The following is an 18,538-nucleotide window of genomic DNA, read 5'->3' on the forward strand; positions in this document are numbered from 1 at the left end:
TGGTGGAGCGAGAGGCGGCGAGCCCCGAGTGGGCAAAGCGAAAGTGCCGCCTCCGCCGGTCCCTCCTCCTCGGGGCGGCGGGCGTGCGCCAAGCGGGGCGCCTCGCTCGCCCCCGGCCCCGCGGCGTCCCGGCCCCCCCGTCGGTTGAACTCGTGTCGCAGGGTCCCTCCGTACGAAGCACAAGCACAGCAAACGGCCACAACGGCCGCAATGACAATAGCAAACGGCTCCGGCTGCCGGCAGCGGAAGTAAACACGGCACCGGGCACGGCGGCGGGCGGCTGCTGTCAGCGGGAGGCGGCGGAGGACCCAGCCGCCGCAGGCCCGGTGCCCCAGGCAGACACACAGACACCGACACACAGCCAGACACACGCAGGCGGGAGCCCGGGGTTTCTCAGGGCCGCTCGCCCCAGTGCCCGCTCAGAGCGGCAGCACCTTCCACAACCTGCGCTTTGCTCCTGCGCGGCGGAAAGTTTCAAAAGAAAAAAAAAAAAAAAAGAGGGAGGAAAAAATAACAAAAAAAGGAAAAAAAAAAAGAAAATGAGAAGGAAAAAAATAAAAAAGGAGGGAAAAGAAAAAAAAAGGAGGGAAAAGGAAAAAAAAGGAAAATCCTTTAATAATTCCTCCTGAAAGTACCACTAATTAACCAAAGTTCTTCCCCTCTTGAACCACTCCAGTAAAGAGTTGCTGCGTTTGCAGAACAACGCAACACGATCGCTGTTGTTGTTGTTAAAATAACAATACTAATAATGCTATAATAATATAATAAATATAATAATATAATAATAATAATAATATGATTTTAATGCGTCTCGGGAGTGACTCGCCAGGCAGTCGCGGGCAGCCGGCCCCGAGGCGGCCGGCCGGCCACCCCGTCCCGCTGCCGGCGGAGCGGCCACCTCACCGGCGCTGCGCGGCTCGGCGCTGCACGGCTCGGCACGGCTCTGCACGGCACGGCGCGGTGCGGCGGGAGCGCGGCGCACACACTGGGGCGGGGAGGGGGGGGGGGGTCAGTAGCGTCAGGCTCCCATGGCGTCACTATTGACGTTTCGCATTCCAGCCGCTCTATGGAGAGGCCGCTAGGGCTCCTCTCACATAAATGACGTTCAGAGAGAGGGAGCGGGAGAGCAGCGCAGAGAGGCGCCTCCGTCCCCTCTCTCCGCGCAGGCACACGCGCACCCCGGGGCACTCGCACCGGGGACGCGGGCGCAGGTCCCGGCCCGGCTCCCGCCGCACACACACACAAAGGCACATCGCGGCGGCGGCGGCGGCGGCAGCGACTCGGCATCCCTCGCCCGCCCGGCCGCTCCCTCCCTCCCTCCGCCCGGGGACGGGCTCCTGGCTCCTCAGGCTTTTGCAATCCTTTTCCATGCCTCGGGATAACGCACCCTCCGGACCTGCAGCCGCCGGGAGTCTCCGGGGTTTTGTGTCTCGGGACCTGCCGCTGGACAGCGCCTACATGCGCCTTTAAGGAAGCGGGCACCTACAAACTAGATGTAAAGACGGAACCTCCACAGCAACCGAGTACGTATACGAACGAGCGGGAGCGGCCGAGGGAGAGGGACAACGCGACGTGTCCCCACTCTCCGTGAAAGTTGCGCCGCCGGGGTAGATGCTCGGGAGATGCCGGCGGCTGGCGATGCGGCTCAGCCGACGCGCTACCGTGCCGGGCTCTCGCTGAAACTTTTCCCTCTCCTTCCCCCCCCCCCCCCCAACCCCCCCCTCCCCCCCCCCGTCTCCCGTGGATGCTCATTTGCCGCTCGGCTTCCGAGCCTCCCTGCCGGCTCAGCAACCCACGCCGTGCCCGGGGCACCGCCGCCCCTCGCAAACGGGAGGGTTGTGGTTGAGAGGAACGGGAGCCGGAGCCGGTGGTACTAAGGTATTTCTGCTAGTTGTTGTCATGGAAATGATGCTGCCGGCGGCGGCGGCGGCGGCGGCGGGGAGTTTACAGTGCCGGTGATGAATGGCAGTAATTTGTCTCCTTCCTTTAACTGCGCTTGGGAAATAGGTGGTTTTGTTTGCACAAGTTGGAGCTGTCTAATAGGGACGGCGGGGCAGGTTGATCTAATCTCACTTTGGGAGACATCAGCCCTCTCGGCAGCCCGAAAAGAGCTCGCCCCAAGAGGTAATTGCTGGAATGTGGCATATTGTATTGAAATGAGACGGGATCTTTGCTCGGCACGTCTGCCCGGCATCAGCTCCTCGGAAATGTGCACTTTTCCCTTCGGAGGTCAGAAACGGTAACGAGGGGCTGTGGTGCCCCGGCACGGGTGGTGCGGTGCGGGAAGGCTGGGCTGCGCCGCCGCTGCCCCACTCCCTGCCCCCGCGGCGCCTCTCGCTTTTGCCTTCTCGCCTTAATAGCTGCGAAAGAAGTTTCTGTCTTGGAAAGAGGCGAGAAAGCGCGGGCGCTGGGTTGTGATATTATGTCGGGGGACGGTTATTGGGATGGCATTATCGCGATACTCTGTCCCCGGCGGAGATGCGGCTCACCTTCGCGCGGTTGGTTAATAACGCTGTTATTTAACTTGCAATTTTTGGAGACGATGGATTCCGTGCGAGGATATTTCCCAGGGATAAGGGCGGAAAACGCTTTTTTCTGTAGGGGGGGTGGGGGTGTTGGGTCGGATTTTTTTCTCCAGGAAAAAGAGAAAAAAAAAAAAAAGTTTGGGAATGAATCGCTAACTTTTATCCAAGCCGCTTCACTCGATTACATTCTTCGCCCTATTTTTCTCTCCTCCGTGGAGACCGTTGTATGCTGGAGTCAGGCCCCGGTAAAAACAATGGACTAAACCAGACCAGACGGTTTCTTCGGAGGTGAATCTCACGCGAGCTCGTGGATATTTGCTGGAGTGACCGTGCGGCTCCGGGCGATCCCCCCCCAAAAAAAAAAATCGCGAGCTAACCGGCGGTGGAAATCGAGCTTGAAACTTTTTAATTCAATGGAGCTTCCCCCTCCGCCGTCCCTCTCGGGTAAATGAAGGTTTCGAAACTCGCCTGAAGAAGTCACAATCACAATGGAGTATTTCACGGTTTCCTCCTCGTATTACAGGGTGGGGAGGGGTGTCACTCGGGGCTGAATGTAAAGTGCACGGAGGAAGAAAAGAGCTTTGACAAGGGTAGTTATTTCCTCCTAATTTACAGCCCTTACGGCTCTGCGCTCCTGGCTCGGCCGGCTGCAGTCCGGAGGGGTGTTGCATGGTTAAAAGCGCAGCGAGTGTCTCTAGGTAACCGGCGGCTCGGGGAGGGGGGGGGAGAGGAGCCCTAGGGCGCTCTGCGCCGAGCGGGAAGCCGCCTCGCCGGAGCTCGGGAGGGAACAAAACCCGCGGGAGAGGAAGGGATGAGCTAGCAGTCACTTAACATCCCAAGAGCTTGGGGAGTGTGTGTGTGTGTGTGGGGGGTGGTGTCAAAAGAGAAGGACGCGGGGGGAAAAAAAAAAAAAAAAAAAAAGACAAGGAGCGAGAGAAAGAGCCGCCGGGGAGCGGCTCCCGTGGCAGGGGCCAGCGCCGCCGCGCATCCCCCGCGCTGCCGCGGAGCAGAGCGGTCCCTCGGGTCGTGGGGACGCGGTGGGGTCGCGCTCTCTCCCCTGCGCCCCGATGGTGGCCGCGGGGCATCCCGCGGGGCAGAGCTGCCCGGGGAGCGGGACCCGGAGACGCCGCAGGCTAGCCGGGCTGGTAGGGAAGCCCTCAGGTCCGGCCGGTACCTTCCGTAGAAACTTCCAGCCTGCCGCTGGCCGCCTCCCCCGCTCCCCCACCCCCCCAAAAAACAAGAAAAAAGGAAAGTTCCCGCGGGGAAGTGGAGGCACGGGGATGCTCCCCCGGTTGTTGTAGTCACCCTGCCCGGGGCTCTCCTCTTGCCTTCCCCAGGCTCCCTGCTTGGAGAACAAACCGGCGGCTCCGTTGTCCCAGCCCGGTGCTTTCTGCCTTTTGTGCGATGAGGTAGCGGGAGCTGACAGAAACGCGCTGCCCGTCCGGCTCCCCCTTCCCACCCGTGGGGCGAGGCGAGGGCTTGCCGTGCGAGCGTGGGGTTAGGTCTCCCCCCGTCTCTCCGAGGCACTCCGCCGGGGGTGAGGCGTGGGGAGGCGCCCCTCTGCCCCGCTGGGCACGGCCGGCCCCTGACTCTGCCTTCTCCTCCCGCCGCCGGCGGACAGAGCCCGGGTCGGAAGAGCGCCCCCCGCCGAGGCCAGGCTCCAGACCCGCCTCCGCAGAGAGGTCCCAGCCGGCACCCACCCCGCCGCCGCCGCCGCCGCCGCTCCCGCCGCCGCCCGCCGCTGCCGCCTCCGTCCGCACCTCCAGCCCCACCATTCAGCGCGCAAGATACCCGCCAGGTAAGCTGCCGCTCCGCGGGGCCGGGCGGCCCGGCTCCTCCCGGGAGAGGAGGAGGAGGAGAGGGTGCGAGGGCTCCGGCCGCGGCCCCTACCCTTCCCAAATCCCTTTGGCATCAGCGGTCCCCGACGTCCCGTAGCGGGGTCGCGGGGGGTTTAAATCCGAAAAGGATCTGGGCAGCGCCCGCGTTTCGCAGCGCTTTTAGCGATGCTGTGCCTGGGCACATGGGGGTTGCGGGTCCCCGGCCAAAGACCTGCCAGCTTTTAGGGGGAAAATGGGTGGAATGTTAGTGTCCCTGTGAGGAGCGCGGCTTGCTCGGCCTTAAACTGGGCATCCCTTACGTCGAGCTCTAGCACAGAGAGCAGAATAATAAGGTAATAGCTCTGAATGTCCCTACCCTGATCTTTTTTACCCATTCATTAGGGCTTTGATGACAGGTTGCTCTTCAATGCGCCTCCTGTGGGGCTTTTTTTTTTTTTTTTTTTTTTTGAAATATTGTTGGGTAAAGAAGAAAAAATCCCAGGTTATTTACTTTGCAGGGTAATTAATATTGGTGCCTTAAGTGGAAAAGTAGGGGTTAGAATTAGTCAGTCGAATGCACTGGCAAAGGGCGAGGTAGGAGGAGTCCCACAGACCAGACCTTTAGGTTAGGGATATTTTTTCTGTTCTCAGGTCAGACTTATTTTAGACTTCTGTTTTCTTACTCCACTTTGCACAGAATTCAGTGACATAACCCTGTTATACTCAGGAAAAAAAAAAAAAGCGGGGAAAAAAAAAGCATAATGATCTGTTTGCCTGAACTCCTGCTCGTTTTCTGAGCTAGCAAAAAAAAGCCTTTTTCCTTCATAGGGTTGTGTATCAACACGTCCACTTGTGACATTATCTGTCCGCTCATGCAGTTGTGTTCCTCAGTCTGTTCTCAGTGGAGGTCCATGGAAGGAAATTCTTTCCCTTTTTATTTGATTAAGCACTGATCAGTATGTTTTAACAGACGGTCCTGAGACTAACAAATGATAGTAACAGGACTTGCCATGAAATGTGTGTGCGTGGAATGGCATGGACAGAAATTGATAGGAAAAAAGAGGACGGTAGAAAAAGACATAAATAACATTGGGAGGCAAGGCTTGTGAAAGACTTGTCCTGCTTTTTCCCTTAAGTATTTGGATTTACAAGCAAGATCTTAATTTCAGAAAACAGTGCTATTTTTTCTCAGTTTTTAATGTTTTCTCGAGAAGAAGAAAGATCTGAATGGTTTGTAGCAGTACAATAATTGAAATCGAGTGCTTAGTTTAAATATGGTTATCTGCAAAGCAGGCAGGGAAGAATTAAAAGTTGATCTAACACAAATTCTTTGAATTCCTGTGTGTCAGGCTCAAGTGAAAATTTTAAAATTGTAAGTGAAGGGAGTTCTTAAAATACTGAGGAAAACTCCATTATTTTTAATGCAGCTGTTTGGGTTTTTTTAATATGAATCGTTTATCAATGCTTCTGGAATATAAATTACCACAGTTAAGAAAATATGAACTGCACTTAATTTTGATATACATTTTCTCCATATTTTCTTTTCTCTTTACAAGAGAATTTATGTTAATCTATGCATTTTATTCCTCAGTTGTGGAACTGTAACACACCACACACTTTTAGTTTGGGTTGGAAATATTGGGCTACAATCTCACAGTGTTTAGTCAGGCAAACATCAAATGGATTGCAGAATTGGGTCCATTATTTCCTGAGAGCAGCAAAGGAAATAGCAGACTAGTAGGAAAAGTGAAAGGAAAAAAAATAATCAGATCTTTATAGCCAGGCTCTATGTTGCTTCAGCCATCCCAACTATTAGTGAACCACATGAACTTTTATGACTAATTGGTAAAAACAATTATATTAGCAGCCTCAACCTTGCTTTCCCATAAAAACAGAAACAGAAATACCACATATTTTTACTCTTACATTTTTGCAAATTTAAGAATACGTTGTACCACCCACTTTTTTTTTAGGAGAATGTTCTACCACAGATAAACCTTAAAACTACTACTTAGACAGCAACCTTAAATTATTAGCTGACCAGAAATACACTTCAAAGACCCAGAGTTGAGTAAGCAAAAAATTGATGTATGCAAGTCCTAAGTAGCAAACACTGTGATTTGAGTTGTTCCTCTGACATGCACTGCAGATGCTGTTTCTTTTAAAATAATTTTCAATATTATGCATTTGATAATCTCGTTTACCCTTCATGAAAATTTTATGGCACAGTTGCATGCATACAGAGATAGATTTAGAGCCATAAACTGTTTTCATTCTGCTTATCTAATTCTCATTGACACCTATGTATATTAAGCAGCAGATGCAGGGCAGCTTGAGATGGATTCTTCTCTCACTGACACTGGTATAAATTTGAGTTGCTCCCGCAACTAGATGAGACCAGGTTCCCTAATACCTAATGCTTAGTTGATCCCCGATGCATATTTCTTGTTGAAAGGCAAAGACTTGAGGCTAATTTATATGTCCCCTGTCTAGGCGAGAATGGGAGTTGGGTGTCTTAACTGAGCTCCGTGAAATGTGGGAAAGCTTCTAGGAAAGAAGTTCACAACGACCTGGGCCGCGTCTTTGGCACGCTGGGCTTGCTGTTAACGTCCCCCATTGCCCTTGCAGATATGCCCTGTGTGCAAGCGCAGTATAGTCCTTCACCGCCCAGTTCAAATTATGCAGCTCAGACCTACGCGTATGGCTCGGAGTACGGCTCGGAGATCATGAACCCTGACTATGCCAAGCTGACCATGGACCTGAGCAGTACCGAAATCACCGCCACTGCCACCACCTCCCTTCCCAGCTTCAGCACCTTTATGGAGGGCTACTCCGGCAGCTACGAGCTCAAGCCTTCCTGCCTCTACCAAATGCAATCTGCCTCCTCTGGCCAGAGGCCCCTCATAAAGATGGAAGACACCCGTCTCTCCCCGTACCAGCCCTCACTGCCACCCTCCACGGACGAGGGGATGCCCAGCACTTCCATGTACTTCAAGCAATCTCCGCCCTCCACGCCCACCACGCCCGGCTTCCCCCCTCACCAGAACCTGTGGGACGAGCCCCCGCTGCAGCCCACGCAGACCTGCCTGCCGCCCGGCCACCTGATGGACACTGCTCCCATGAAGACCGTGCCTCCGCGCTTCCCCCTCTTCCACTTCAAGCACTCGCCCCCCCACACGCCGGCCGCGGCCGCCCACATGTGCTACGACCCTGCCTCCCTGAGCCTGCCCCTGGGCTCCGACAGACCCGCTGCCAGCCAGGCACCCATGGAGAGCCATTCCTACGGGCTTCACCTGGCCAAAAGACCAGCCACCTTAGCCTTCTCACCGCTCGGCCTCAATGCAGCCACCTCCAGCCTGATGGGCGAGAGCAGCGCCGGCGGCAGTGGCAGCCTCCCATCTCCACCCAGCAGGAGCTCCTCATCCGGGGAAGGCACCTGCGCCGTCTGTGGGGATAATGCCGCCTGCCAGCACTACGGGGTACGGACGTGCGAGGGCTGCAAGGGCTTTTTCAAGGTGAGACCTCTGTGGTTTTGCTCCCCTCCCCGCCTCCCCCAGCCTCCCCTCCCTCCCTACCTGCCCCAGTACGCTCCTGGTCCTCGCCCAGGGGCGTTGTGTCAGAGCTCGTGCGCAATTGACACGCACCCAAAGTTTTTGAAGAAGGCCAAAGCAAGCCCTTCATGGGATAAAAGGGTCAGCCGGTCTCGGTTGAGAAAGGGCTGTGGCAGTGAGCTGGCCAAACCACGTCCCCAGTGTGCCAGCAGCCCTCAACAGAGTACAGGTCACCCCCCGTCTGAGCTATAAACTGGAATTTATTCCATAGCGAAACACACCTGGAATACATCCAGCCTGGGGTTTACTCAGTCACTCATTCCAATTCAACCCTGTTTTTAAGTGAGGAAAGAAATCCAGAAATGGTAAAAGTCCAGTTGATATTTTAGTGGACGGCAGCGATGCCATGTGTTGTCCTGGGGCGCTTGGGCCGAGGAGGGCTGTAGGGTCGGTGCCAGGAGGAAACTGGTTTCATGCGTGGGACCAACCCAAGCCCTTCTAGTTTTATTTGGTTCCTGCCTCGTCGTTACTCAGGAGCCCCGTGAGCCCTCACCGGTGGAAAGCAGAGCAGTGACTAAGCACTGCACGGGGTCCCGGTGCCTGCCCTGTAACGGAGAAGGCTTTGCAGCCGAATAGCAACACGAGTAACTTACACGGAGCAGTTTCTCAGTGGAAACTTTGTGCTTATATTTTTAAGAATTGGATACGCTCTTTTTGCTCTTAGATTTGGGTGCTTCGTCATTTCCTTTCAACAGACTGAGTTCAGATTCCAGAATTATTTTCAGAATTAGCTTGTTTAAGTGAAGAACTTGGGACAGACTTTTGGTGGGATGGTTCTGGGCAGCAGGTTTAAGATTTCGTACAATTGGGGTTGATTCGGTATAGCCCTTCCTGCAAAGACAGCAGTCATGCCCCTGTTCTAGTAAAAGATACGATGGGACCAAAAATAGTCCTAAAATAGTTGGCGGGGGGCGGGGGGGGGGCTTGCAACATTTTTTAATTGTAGACAGAGCTGCTGACGTTACTTAATCATTTGACAACGTGGAAAAATACACATCTACTCTAAAACTCATTTGTTATTTAAATACAATTAGAAAAGGAAACACAAATAACCTGGAAATAGCAGCTCTTATGGGCCCGATCCTGCCCCTGTGGAAATCAATAGCATATCCTTGACTGGGAGCAGTACCTAGAGCTTATTCTGCAAAATTAAACAGTTTTCAGCTCCAAAGTGCAATGAACAATATTTGCTGTGTCTCTTATATTTAGTACATTGAGGCTGTGATTTGAAAAGGAACATAAATGATGAAATAACATTTTTCCATTAATTTAATTGCAGTGAAAGATTTAATATTGAATGTTGAGCTGATAAATTTGTTCCTGTTCTGATGCCTTTCCTATTAATGTCTTTTTTTTTTGTGCTGAGTTATTTGTTGATGTATCTTTGATTTTAAGTATGGAAACACATAATACATTTTTGCATCAATGTTTGTTACATTCTGCCAAGGCTTACCAGGTTTTTACAAATTTTAAATTTATTGTATATTTTTAAGATCATTTTAGAGTTAATTAAATGTATATAACTACAGTATAATTCTGTCTCTTTTTTCCCAGGTCAGGTTAACTTTCCCAGAATATTTAATGAAACATATTTTGTAGGGGTTTCTGGTATTTTTATTTTTCTCCCTGATGATTTTAATGGCTAACCAAACCAGTTATTGTGGTATTTGACTAACAATAGTGATAGCAAGAGAAGTACATCGCAGATCATTTTGATTTTATTTTAATAAGGTCAGCAATAATCAAGGGAATGAACCAAGTAGAAAATTGTTCCCAAAGGGATATTAAAAGCGGAGATAATCTAATCCCCAAAGGTAGATGCGATGACCTGGTAATTTCAGATATGATTTTATCATTCAAAGTTGCTTGTCTCCAGAGACTTGCTTCAGAACAATCCTAGATGATTTTCATTGTCAGCAGCTAACACTAATAAAATTGTTTTTCCTGCAGGCTAGTGTGTTAGGAAATTAATTTTATCTAATTATATGAATTGCACTGTCGCTTTTCATGTTGTAATTAAAACACATTTTGTCAGGTTCTAAGTTGTTCAAGAAACGATCAGTTTACTATTTTTGTGTTGCATTTTCACAGAGAACAGTTCAGAAAAATGCAAAATATGTTTGTCTGGCAAATAAAAACTGTCCAGTGGACAAGAGACGTCGTAACAGATGCCAATACTGCCGGTTTCAGAAGTGTCTCAGCGTCGGCATGGTTAAAGAAGGTAAGGACTGTTGCTATTATTATCCCAGACACTGAAATATTACGTTTAATGAATTTGTGTGTGTGTGTGTGGACATAGATGCCTTGACAATGAATTGTACAATGATGGAATTCATAGCTTACCCCAAAATATGTGCTGTTTTGTAATAATGTATTGATTTTCTTTTTTTCACCCATATTATCATATTTAGACTTTAGACCCCAGAGTTCAAGAACAGCAAGGTCACAAGAGGATAATTTGACACTGGCCAAAATGTCTCCTTTATTAACTTTGAACGTTGCTCGATAATGCTGTTGGCTTCCCCCTGTTATCTCACGGGGGGCTGCACTGGATTGCGTGCATTTTGACATAGGATCTTGTCTCCTTCCCATAAGCTGATTGTAAATTTGCAATTAATTTAAATGGAAACAGGATCAACTCATTAGTCTCAATTCTGCAAATATTTAAGTGTGTGAGTAATACTGTGTGAGCAGTCCCACTGCAAATACTAACGTGGATAATATAACCTATATAGCGTGACCGTGTTTTTTTTTTTCAAATGCTTCAAGAAAGCTAAAATTACTTTGAATGAAGTGCCATTTAAAAGGTGCACCAGTGGTAGGAACGTTAGAATTTGTGTTTCACATTCAGTTTTCTTTCAGCAGTAGAGTGTCTGTGTGTGTACGGGCACACACACACGGGCGCACAGATGTGCTGCAAACAAAGCACGAACACAGCTGGGCTTCAAGTAAGCAGCTACATTGCTGCTTACGATCATAGGTCTGACGCAATTTTGGTATCATTTGTGTTCCTTTGCAATCAAAGGCCTCAAGAGCATGTGCTGAAACTGGAGAATGCTCATATTTTTGCCGGGCTGGCCACCGTAAGAAAAGCAGGTGTTCATTCTGATCCGTCGTTTGCTGGTATCTTCACAACTGATTCCCTCTTTTCTTTCACGTAGTTGTCCGTACCGACAGCCTGAAAGGGAGAAGAGGTCGGCTGCCTTCCAAACCAAAGAGCCCCTTACAGCAAGAACCCTCCCAGCCCTCCCCGCCTTCTCCTCCCATCAGCATGATGAACGCCCTTGTACGAGCTTTAACCGACTCCACGCCCAGGGAGCTTGACTATTCAAGAGTATGTCTCGCTTTTCTTTGCCTGTTTGTTTTCCACATACAAATGATTAGTGAAGTGCATTTCTGATTACCAGAATGGTTTGCTAAAATGAAATTAAATGTGAAAGTTGGATGAGGGTAGAAATTTGTCCAGCCAGCCGTGTCTTTTCATGGAAGGTAGACTATGAAGGGAAAAAAGGTGCAGTAGAAATTAGTGTTAGTAACTATTCCTTGTGAGGATTTCAATCACAAAGTTATCATCTGCAGTATATTCCGTGGTTGAGTGAAAGCAAAAATGCGTGGATGAATAGAGCATTCTTCTTGCAAAAGGCTGTGCCAAAACACTAGCAATTACAATATGATCGATTAATCTACCAAGCTCAGGAGCAATACGTATATGTCCAGTATCTTAATTTCCAGGTTCTGAAGGCTAAAATCTAATAGCACTTCCCTAATACTCAGATATAAGGATTGCAGGAAGTAACACTGGATGGACAGGGCCATTTCTGTTGAAACCAATAGGAATTTTGCCAGTATTTAAATGGGACCAGGGGCTGGCTTTGGCTACACCAGCATGAATATTTCTTCAGTAAAATTCACATCTGTAAAACAAACTTTTAAAAATCAAAATTCTGAAAAATTATCTCAGCAAAGCTTTACCAGAGATTATATATTTTTGTAACCTTGTTCTTTAATGTATCATGTTCACCATTTAAATATTCATGGAATATTTTCAAAGCTTAAAAACCTGTTCTATAGTTATTAAAATACAGCATTGAAATGGCTTGTTACATACATTTTTAGGCAGGTTGATATAGGAAAAGGAAAAAAATACAGCTAAGGAAAACCAAGATCAAATTCCTTCCCCTTAATGAAATATGATTAAATCTGAGACTGTAACAAATGCAGCCGTACTCAGACAGCATCTACATTGGCCATTTATCACTTGTTGCTAAGTAATATTTAATACTAGAACATATTTGATTGTAATTATATAAAAATTAAATTATTCCATTTTAGAACATACTTACATATATCATTTAACAATTTTAAGCATGCTGTAACATCTTTTCTTCAAGCTAATCTGTAAGTATACAATCATATGATTTTCCAAATTATTATTAAGAATCTAGCTGTTCAGTATCTGACAGCCTTGTAGGGGGGAAATGCATTAGCCATATTTACACGTATTGTAACTTACCCAGAATGTCTCAGGGAGTCATTCTGCAAATACTAAGGTCTGTGATGAGCTGTGCTCTTTGACAGAAATCTGCTGGCTGCCACAGAATTACAGGCGTACAACAGCCCAGGCCATGAAAGCAGTATCTAACCATATGTATTTATTTATTTATTTATTTATAAAGTTCTTTTACATTTACAAAAAAGTGAATGAAAACTGTATATTTTTACGTGACTTTTTTCTTTGTCCTGCAGTAATTATCTGTCTTTTAATGAAAACAGCCCATAGATCTAATTGTTGAACAATTCTGGTGGACATTACAGGAAGCATATGATTGACAGTAAATTAATTTAGTCTCAGTAGCTAAAAGATTAAGTATGATTGTCTGTTAGGACACATTAATATCCAAGTTTTTCTTTACAATAAAATATATAATAGTCTGTTATACTGAGTAGTACTGAAAAGAGAAAAATATGCTAAAAGAAATGAATAGATTCTTATGTTTTTCATAAACCTCATATTTATTTTGAAAAGTTAACGGAGATCAGACACAAATGCTGTGTAAAAACTGAGATTAACATAAATGAAATATGGAATGCTAAAAAAATCCCTTTGAAGAATAATCGTGTACCTGTAAAGACTAACTTATGGCACGTTTGGTGAGGCTGTGACCCTGCCGTGCACCAGAAATGGGTAGATCCGAAAACTTGGCTTTGGAGTCAGTCCTAACACTTCTGCAGACACGACCTTAATGTTTAGCATGGTCTTCATGTTTACAAGCTGTAATGTCTTGACCTTCTTAAAAATACTGATAAGAGCTTCATAGAGGAACGTGTACCCCTTCCCTCCAAAAAACCCTACACACACACAAAGAACCCAAAAAACCAAACCCCAAAATAAATTACCTAAACTATGAATATTAAACCAAAACAGATTGGAACCGGTTCTGTTCAGAACATGGCCACTTTTCATTTCAGCACTGGTTTTAACTTACCAGTCCACAGCAATGGTATATTTAGGTACTTGGTTTCAAAAAGCAATTGCTAGGAAGAGAATTTGCTTTATGAACTCTTTAAAGGCCAAGGGCTGCAGTCTGGTCTCACACCTGTTTTACTGGTACAATTCCACAAGTTTACACTTCTAAGTGAGATGATAAACAGACCCTCTATCTTGCCGTCCTTATTCATGCAGAATAGCCACCAACTTAAATAGAAATGTTGCCTTTTTGGAGGGAGAGTGCAGCATTTAGGTAATAATACCCACCCCCCCCACGCCCTTCCCCAGCCACAAAATTTAACAAATATTGGGGCTTTTGGAAAAAACAAGGATAGCTTCTCCTCTGTGCAGAGAAGTTTTTGTTAGGCTTTTGCACCTGTAGCAGTTGATGAAGGTCTGATGAAAGCAGGCAAAGGGTCATGCTATTAGGCTCCCCAACATCAGGCTTTCCAAATCTCTTTAGATATACCATACAAGTTAACGTTGCTTGCTACGCATGCAGCACGCCCTGAGTAACTGCAGCACTCCCTAAGTAACAGTCGGATTTCATTTAGTTCCCATTTAATTCTCCTCTGAGGAAGGGAGTATGGCAGAGCTTTGTCTTCTGGCTGTCTCCCGATGTGCCTCCAGTTGGGACAGAGCAGGTTAAGAAATGCAGGTCTGAGCCCTTCCGTGCCGTGGCCTCCTGACCAAGGGCAAGCTTACCAGCTAGCTGTCTTGGTCAGAAGTTAGGTCAAATATCACCTCTTCTCAGTGAAATAATGATGGAAAGAAACACAGATGTTGGTGCATAAACCAAACCATTCTCATAAGTCTGTTACAAGTAAATACTAATTTTTTTTAGCTATCCTTTGTAAGTGCTAGCTCTTTGTAGCGAATGGTGACATATTACAGTAGCTAAAAATTATACAATTCCATATAATTTTTTACCTTTCTTCTAAAATTGCTCTCATGGGCTAAACTATAACAAAAAATACAGGTTATAATTTTTTTAGATGCTTTTAATTTAATTAAGTGCTCCACGTGGGGTATACCATACTGTAACATTCACAATTATGTGGCATAATGCAGCATTCAGCTTCGTTAGAAAATGTTAAAACTGTGCTTTACTTTTGCCAAAGGAATGTTTTATAAATATTGGGAGCAAATTAATACCTGGCATAATTACACTGACTTGTGACAAGTTATATTTAGAATGAACTTAGGGTAGTATCTTTTTTGTTTTCCTTTCCTTTTCTTTTCCTTCCTCTTCACTGCTCAAAGGATCAAGAATGTGTCTTACCTTAACAGTACCTATGGTGAGGCAGGAGTTTCCATCAGCCTGTTTGGTTTCCCCGTGTAGAAAGAAGGAATCACAGCTCAGCCCTGGCGCAGGAAAGCGCATCTCCCAGAGTCTTCACGAGCTGAAGACCATGAATGGGAAAAGCCCATCTCCTCACACACATGCTGTCTTGGCTTTCTCCACAGCTTCATTTTAAGAGGGTCCAGAACATGCAAGATCTCTGAAAAAGCCTCTGATCTTTTTCTACTTACTAGTCACCCCGGCACATCTTGCTGCAGTCCAGTGCCAGGAGTAGTTAGTTCATGCTGCATCCTCAACTGCTCCATTCAGATGGGGGGGCTGAACATGTAAATGATGCAACATGCAGATTTTTCTACCGCTGCTCCCCTTCCTCTCTGTATTTTGGCTTCTACCTGCTTCATTGTCACAGGATCCTTTGGAGTAGCTGGGGCAGAATTTGTCTCCAGATGAACTTCATTAGAGGAACCACATGTATTTCACCAGCTGACTAGGGATGTGAGCTGGAGTTTACCATGAGAAACTCATGTAGTTAGTATAGGGTAAGCAGAACAGAGTCATTCAGGACCAGCACCAGTACCCCAGATGCGGCCAGAGGTCTCTGGGATTGCTATGGTTCTCCAGTCAATCAGCGACTCTGACACTGTGTCCTTCACCCCTTACCTACCAACAGCAACCATCTCCAAGTAGGGCAGGCAGAGAACAGGACACCCACCCGAGGAGTTCTGTTTGCTGCTCCCCACTCTCTTTCCTGCGCAGAGGTGACTTCTGGGTTGCAGTAAGCAACTTGGGTGATGTCAGCAGCCCAAGTGGCATGCCTGTAACGAGGTCCTCACAGGCTGCCAGCCCACTGTTACTGATCGGGAAAGAGATGCGGGTCTTTCTGCTTCTTTAGGCTGACGGACACGAGCCCTGAGTGCTTGTGGAAAGTTGTTTTGAAAGGGCCTGCACACCGCTTTCAGCCATGGAGACCACCCCAACCTTTCCTTGGCTGAGTCCCCAGACAGACAGTTGCTATGAAGTCTCTGCCAGAAATAACCCATAAGATGCTTGATGGGGAGGATGTTGTTGCAATAAATCCCAAATTATTCAGTTCCTGCTCAGAAAACCAGCAGCCCTTCCCAAGCACAGAATCGGACCAAGCCACTAAAGCTCCTGTTGTATTTTCTGCCAAGAGAGAGCGAGCAGTGTCATGGGAGTGAAAGGGATCCATCCACTGGTGCGGAAGTAGGAGATAGCAGGGAGGGAGCTGTCGGAGGGTCACGGGGAAGCTGAGCAAGCTGAGGCTGTCGAGTGGTTGTCTGGAAGAGTTATGGCTGCATCAGCAGGATAATAGGTTCTCCTGAACCTTAAATGCTTCTATTTGAAGGATAAGAGGTGATATGGGGCAGCTGTTTTACTTTGAACCAATTCTGTATTCAAATGAAGCAATGCTGCATGTGTCAGATAAAAGATGATTTATCTCGCGCGTCTCTATCACTGTCAGATAAAATGCAGTTTGAGAGGTTTTGGAAGAAATCTGTGTTTTGGACATACTGAGACAAATTCATCAATGGGAGAAGCGTTTAATTGTAGTAAGTTAAACAGTATTCCTCTTCTAGTGTAATGGAAATCATCCTACCCACCAGGTTTTTGTTTACTAATAGCGTGTAGTTACTTGTACAATGTGATAAGTGTTGTATTTTATTTATAAATTTTAAATTATTTCTATACGTGTGGAAATATTTTTGCAATATACATCTGAATAGCAAACGCCTGTAGGTAGCCAAATAGGTAGATAGACGTAGACCTACTTATTATGCCTTTGATAATAATACCAGCTTTGCCACAGAAGGGAATGTTGTCGGGCAGGTAACGCCGTATGTTTCACAGAATGCCCTTAAATGCATATAACGTTGCTTTCTGTGGCTTTCATTTTAGTACTGTTCCACTGATCAGGCTGCTGCAGGCACAGATGCAGAACATGTACAACAGTTCTATAATCTTCTGACTGCCTCCGTTGACATAACTAGAGGCTGGGCAGAAAAAATCCCAGGATTTACTGACCTCCCCAAAGAAGATCAGACATTACTCATAGAATCAGCTTTTTTGGAGCTGTTTGTACTAAGACTCTCCATCAGGTAACTATTTATTTCATTTCCTCTTAAGCTGATGTGAAAAATCATCCATCTAAATATTTTTAAGGAATAAATATGGCGCTATCTTTGAACATTGTCAGTTGTACCAAAAACCCCACAAAGCATCAGCAATGTCTGCATCCAAAGGATATGGTATTTAATTTTTTTATGCTGCAGAAAAAGCAAGAAGGTGATTTAAAAAGAGAGCATAGGTCTTGCTAATGCGCTTCTTTTTATTTGATATACCCCATCCTCTTCTTCCTTAGTAATTGAAATTGATCCTCAGGTACTATTTGAGCAAGTTTGCTTCATACTCATCAGCATGAACTACAGGAAAGCACCTTCAGTATGAAAGCTTTTCCTTTTCTCCCTTCTTTTGCGCACACACGTTTTTGTCGTCTGTTTTTGAAAGGGATGAAGAAGATTTAAAATCTTGGTCAGACAGTTTTTCTCCTTAATACCAAGTCATTTAATAGAGTGAGATGTTATTTGTCAGTCTAGCGCTAGTTAAGACACTTTACCTAAACCACTTTCAGGAACTGGGAAAATTCCAGACTGGTGATTTCAATTATGCCCTTGTTTCTTTAGGTTGAAAATGACCTTTGCATGCATTTTTTAACAGGGATATTGGCAATGGGGAGGGGAAGGAGAGGAGAGCCTAGCTGTGATATCTCTCTTACACACAGGTTTTCATATGAAAGAGTTTATGATGTTATGTGCATTGTGGTGCATTGTTGCATGTATTTTCCATTGTTTTTTCCTTACCAATTTTTACAATCTGAAAAATGCAGATGAGGCTAAGTAAATGCTGAGAGTTACAGAATCTCTTCTTTCTCCAGTTTTTATTAGTTTTGTATTTCAAAATGCACTCCCTTAGTATTTCTTTGGTTCGAACATACAGTATTTAATGTAAAATGTCTTCTCTGTTTATGCCTTTGGGCAGGACCAAATTCTTAACTAATTAGACAGTCTACACCACATGCTACAGCTAACCTCAGGCTTATAACTCTACCAAGTAAGCAATCATAGAAGCTTGTTTGTTGTACTTTGGCCCCAAGGGAGAAGCATATTGTCAAACGTGAATGCCCACATATGTCTCAGGATAATATGCCTTGGATTTTAAATGACAGACACTTCAATACTGGTTATGCATTTTGCTGTAAAGTAGAAGATGCATTTATAATTTTTTCAATTATTTTTATTTGAGGTCTGATACTGCTGAGGATAAGTTTGTATTCTGCAATGGACTTGTGCTTCATAGACTTCAGTGCCTTCGTGGATTTGGGGAGTGGCTCGACTCTATTAAAGACTTTTCCTTAAACTTAAAGAGCCTTAACCTTGATATCCCAGCCTTAGCAAGTTTATCAGCTCTAACTATGATTACAGGTAAGTGCTCCTTTGTTAATAGAAAGCTTCAGACTCTAGTGCTTTGCTTTAATGTAGATTCAAGCAATCTCAGTTAACTTAGCTATATTCAGGGTAAAATGAGTATGATTTTTAAGCATTGTAATGACCGTATTGAAATTGTGGACTAATGTAAGGCCATCAGATATCCCTGTTAAAATGTAATCTAGCTCTCATTTCTTCATGGTTTCATTGTTTTCTTGGAATAGCCTCTAAATGCAAACTGCTTCTGAGCAAATTGTGTAGCTTCTACAAAAACATTCAAAATACTTGCCA

The 18,538-nt window shown here is 46.3% G+C and overlaps 1 protein-coding gene across 2 annotated transcripts in view; it reads left to right on the forward strand.

The window, feature by feature from the left end:
• The first annotated feature begins 1,003 nt into the window (after positions 1 to 1,003).
• The window catches only part of NR4A3 (nuclear receptor subfamily 4 group A member 3), a 29,233-nt gene continuing 11,698 nt past the window's right edge, over positions 1,004 to 18,538 (forward strand). Inside the window, exons 1-7 of one of the 2 annotated variants that reach the window (XM_075744589.1) lie at positions 1,004 to 1,523; positions 4,147 to 4,323; positions 6,971 to 7,857; positions 10,045 to 10,174; positions 11,115 to 11,287; positions 16,662 to 16,861; positions 18,066 to 18,244. In XM_075744589.1, the coding sequence (XP_075600704.1) occupies positions 6,973 to 7,857; positions 10,045 to 10,174; positions 11,115 to 11,287; positions 16,662 to 16,861; positions 18,066 to 18,244 (1,567 nt within the window). In that variant the 5' untranslated portion in view covers positions 1,004 to 1,523; positions 4,147 to 4,323; positions 6,971 to 6,972. Of the gene's footprint in view, positions 1,524 to 3,939; positions 4,324 to 6,970; positions 7,858 to 10,044; positions 10,175 to 11,114; positions 11,288 to 16,661; positions 16,862 to 18,065; positions 18,245 to 18,538 lie in introns of those variants that run through there. The other variant, XM_075744591.1, reaches the window with a different exon arrangement.

The sequence above is a fragment of the Balearica regulorum genome, chromosome 2 (genome assembly GCF_011004875.1).
Source record: "Balearica regulorum gibbericeps isolate bBalReg1 chromosome 2, bBalReg1.pri, whole genome shotgun sequence".
NCBI classification, from domain to species: Eukaryota; Metazoa; Chordata; class Aves; order Gruiformes; family Gruidae; genus Balearica; species Balearica regulorum.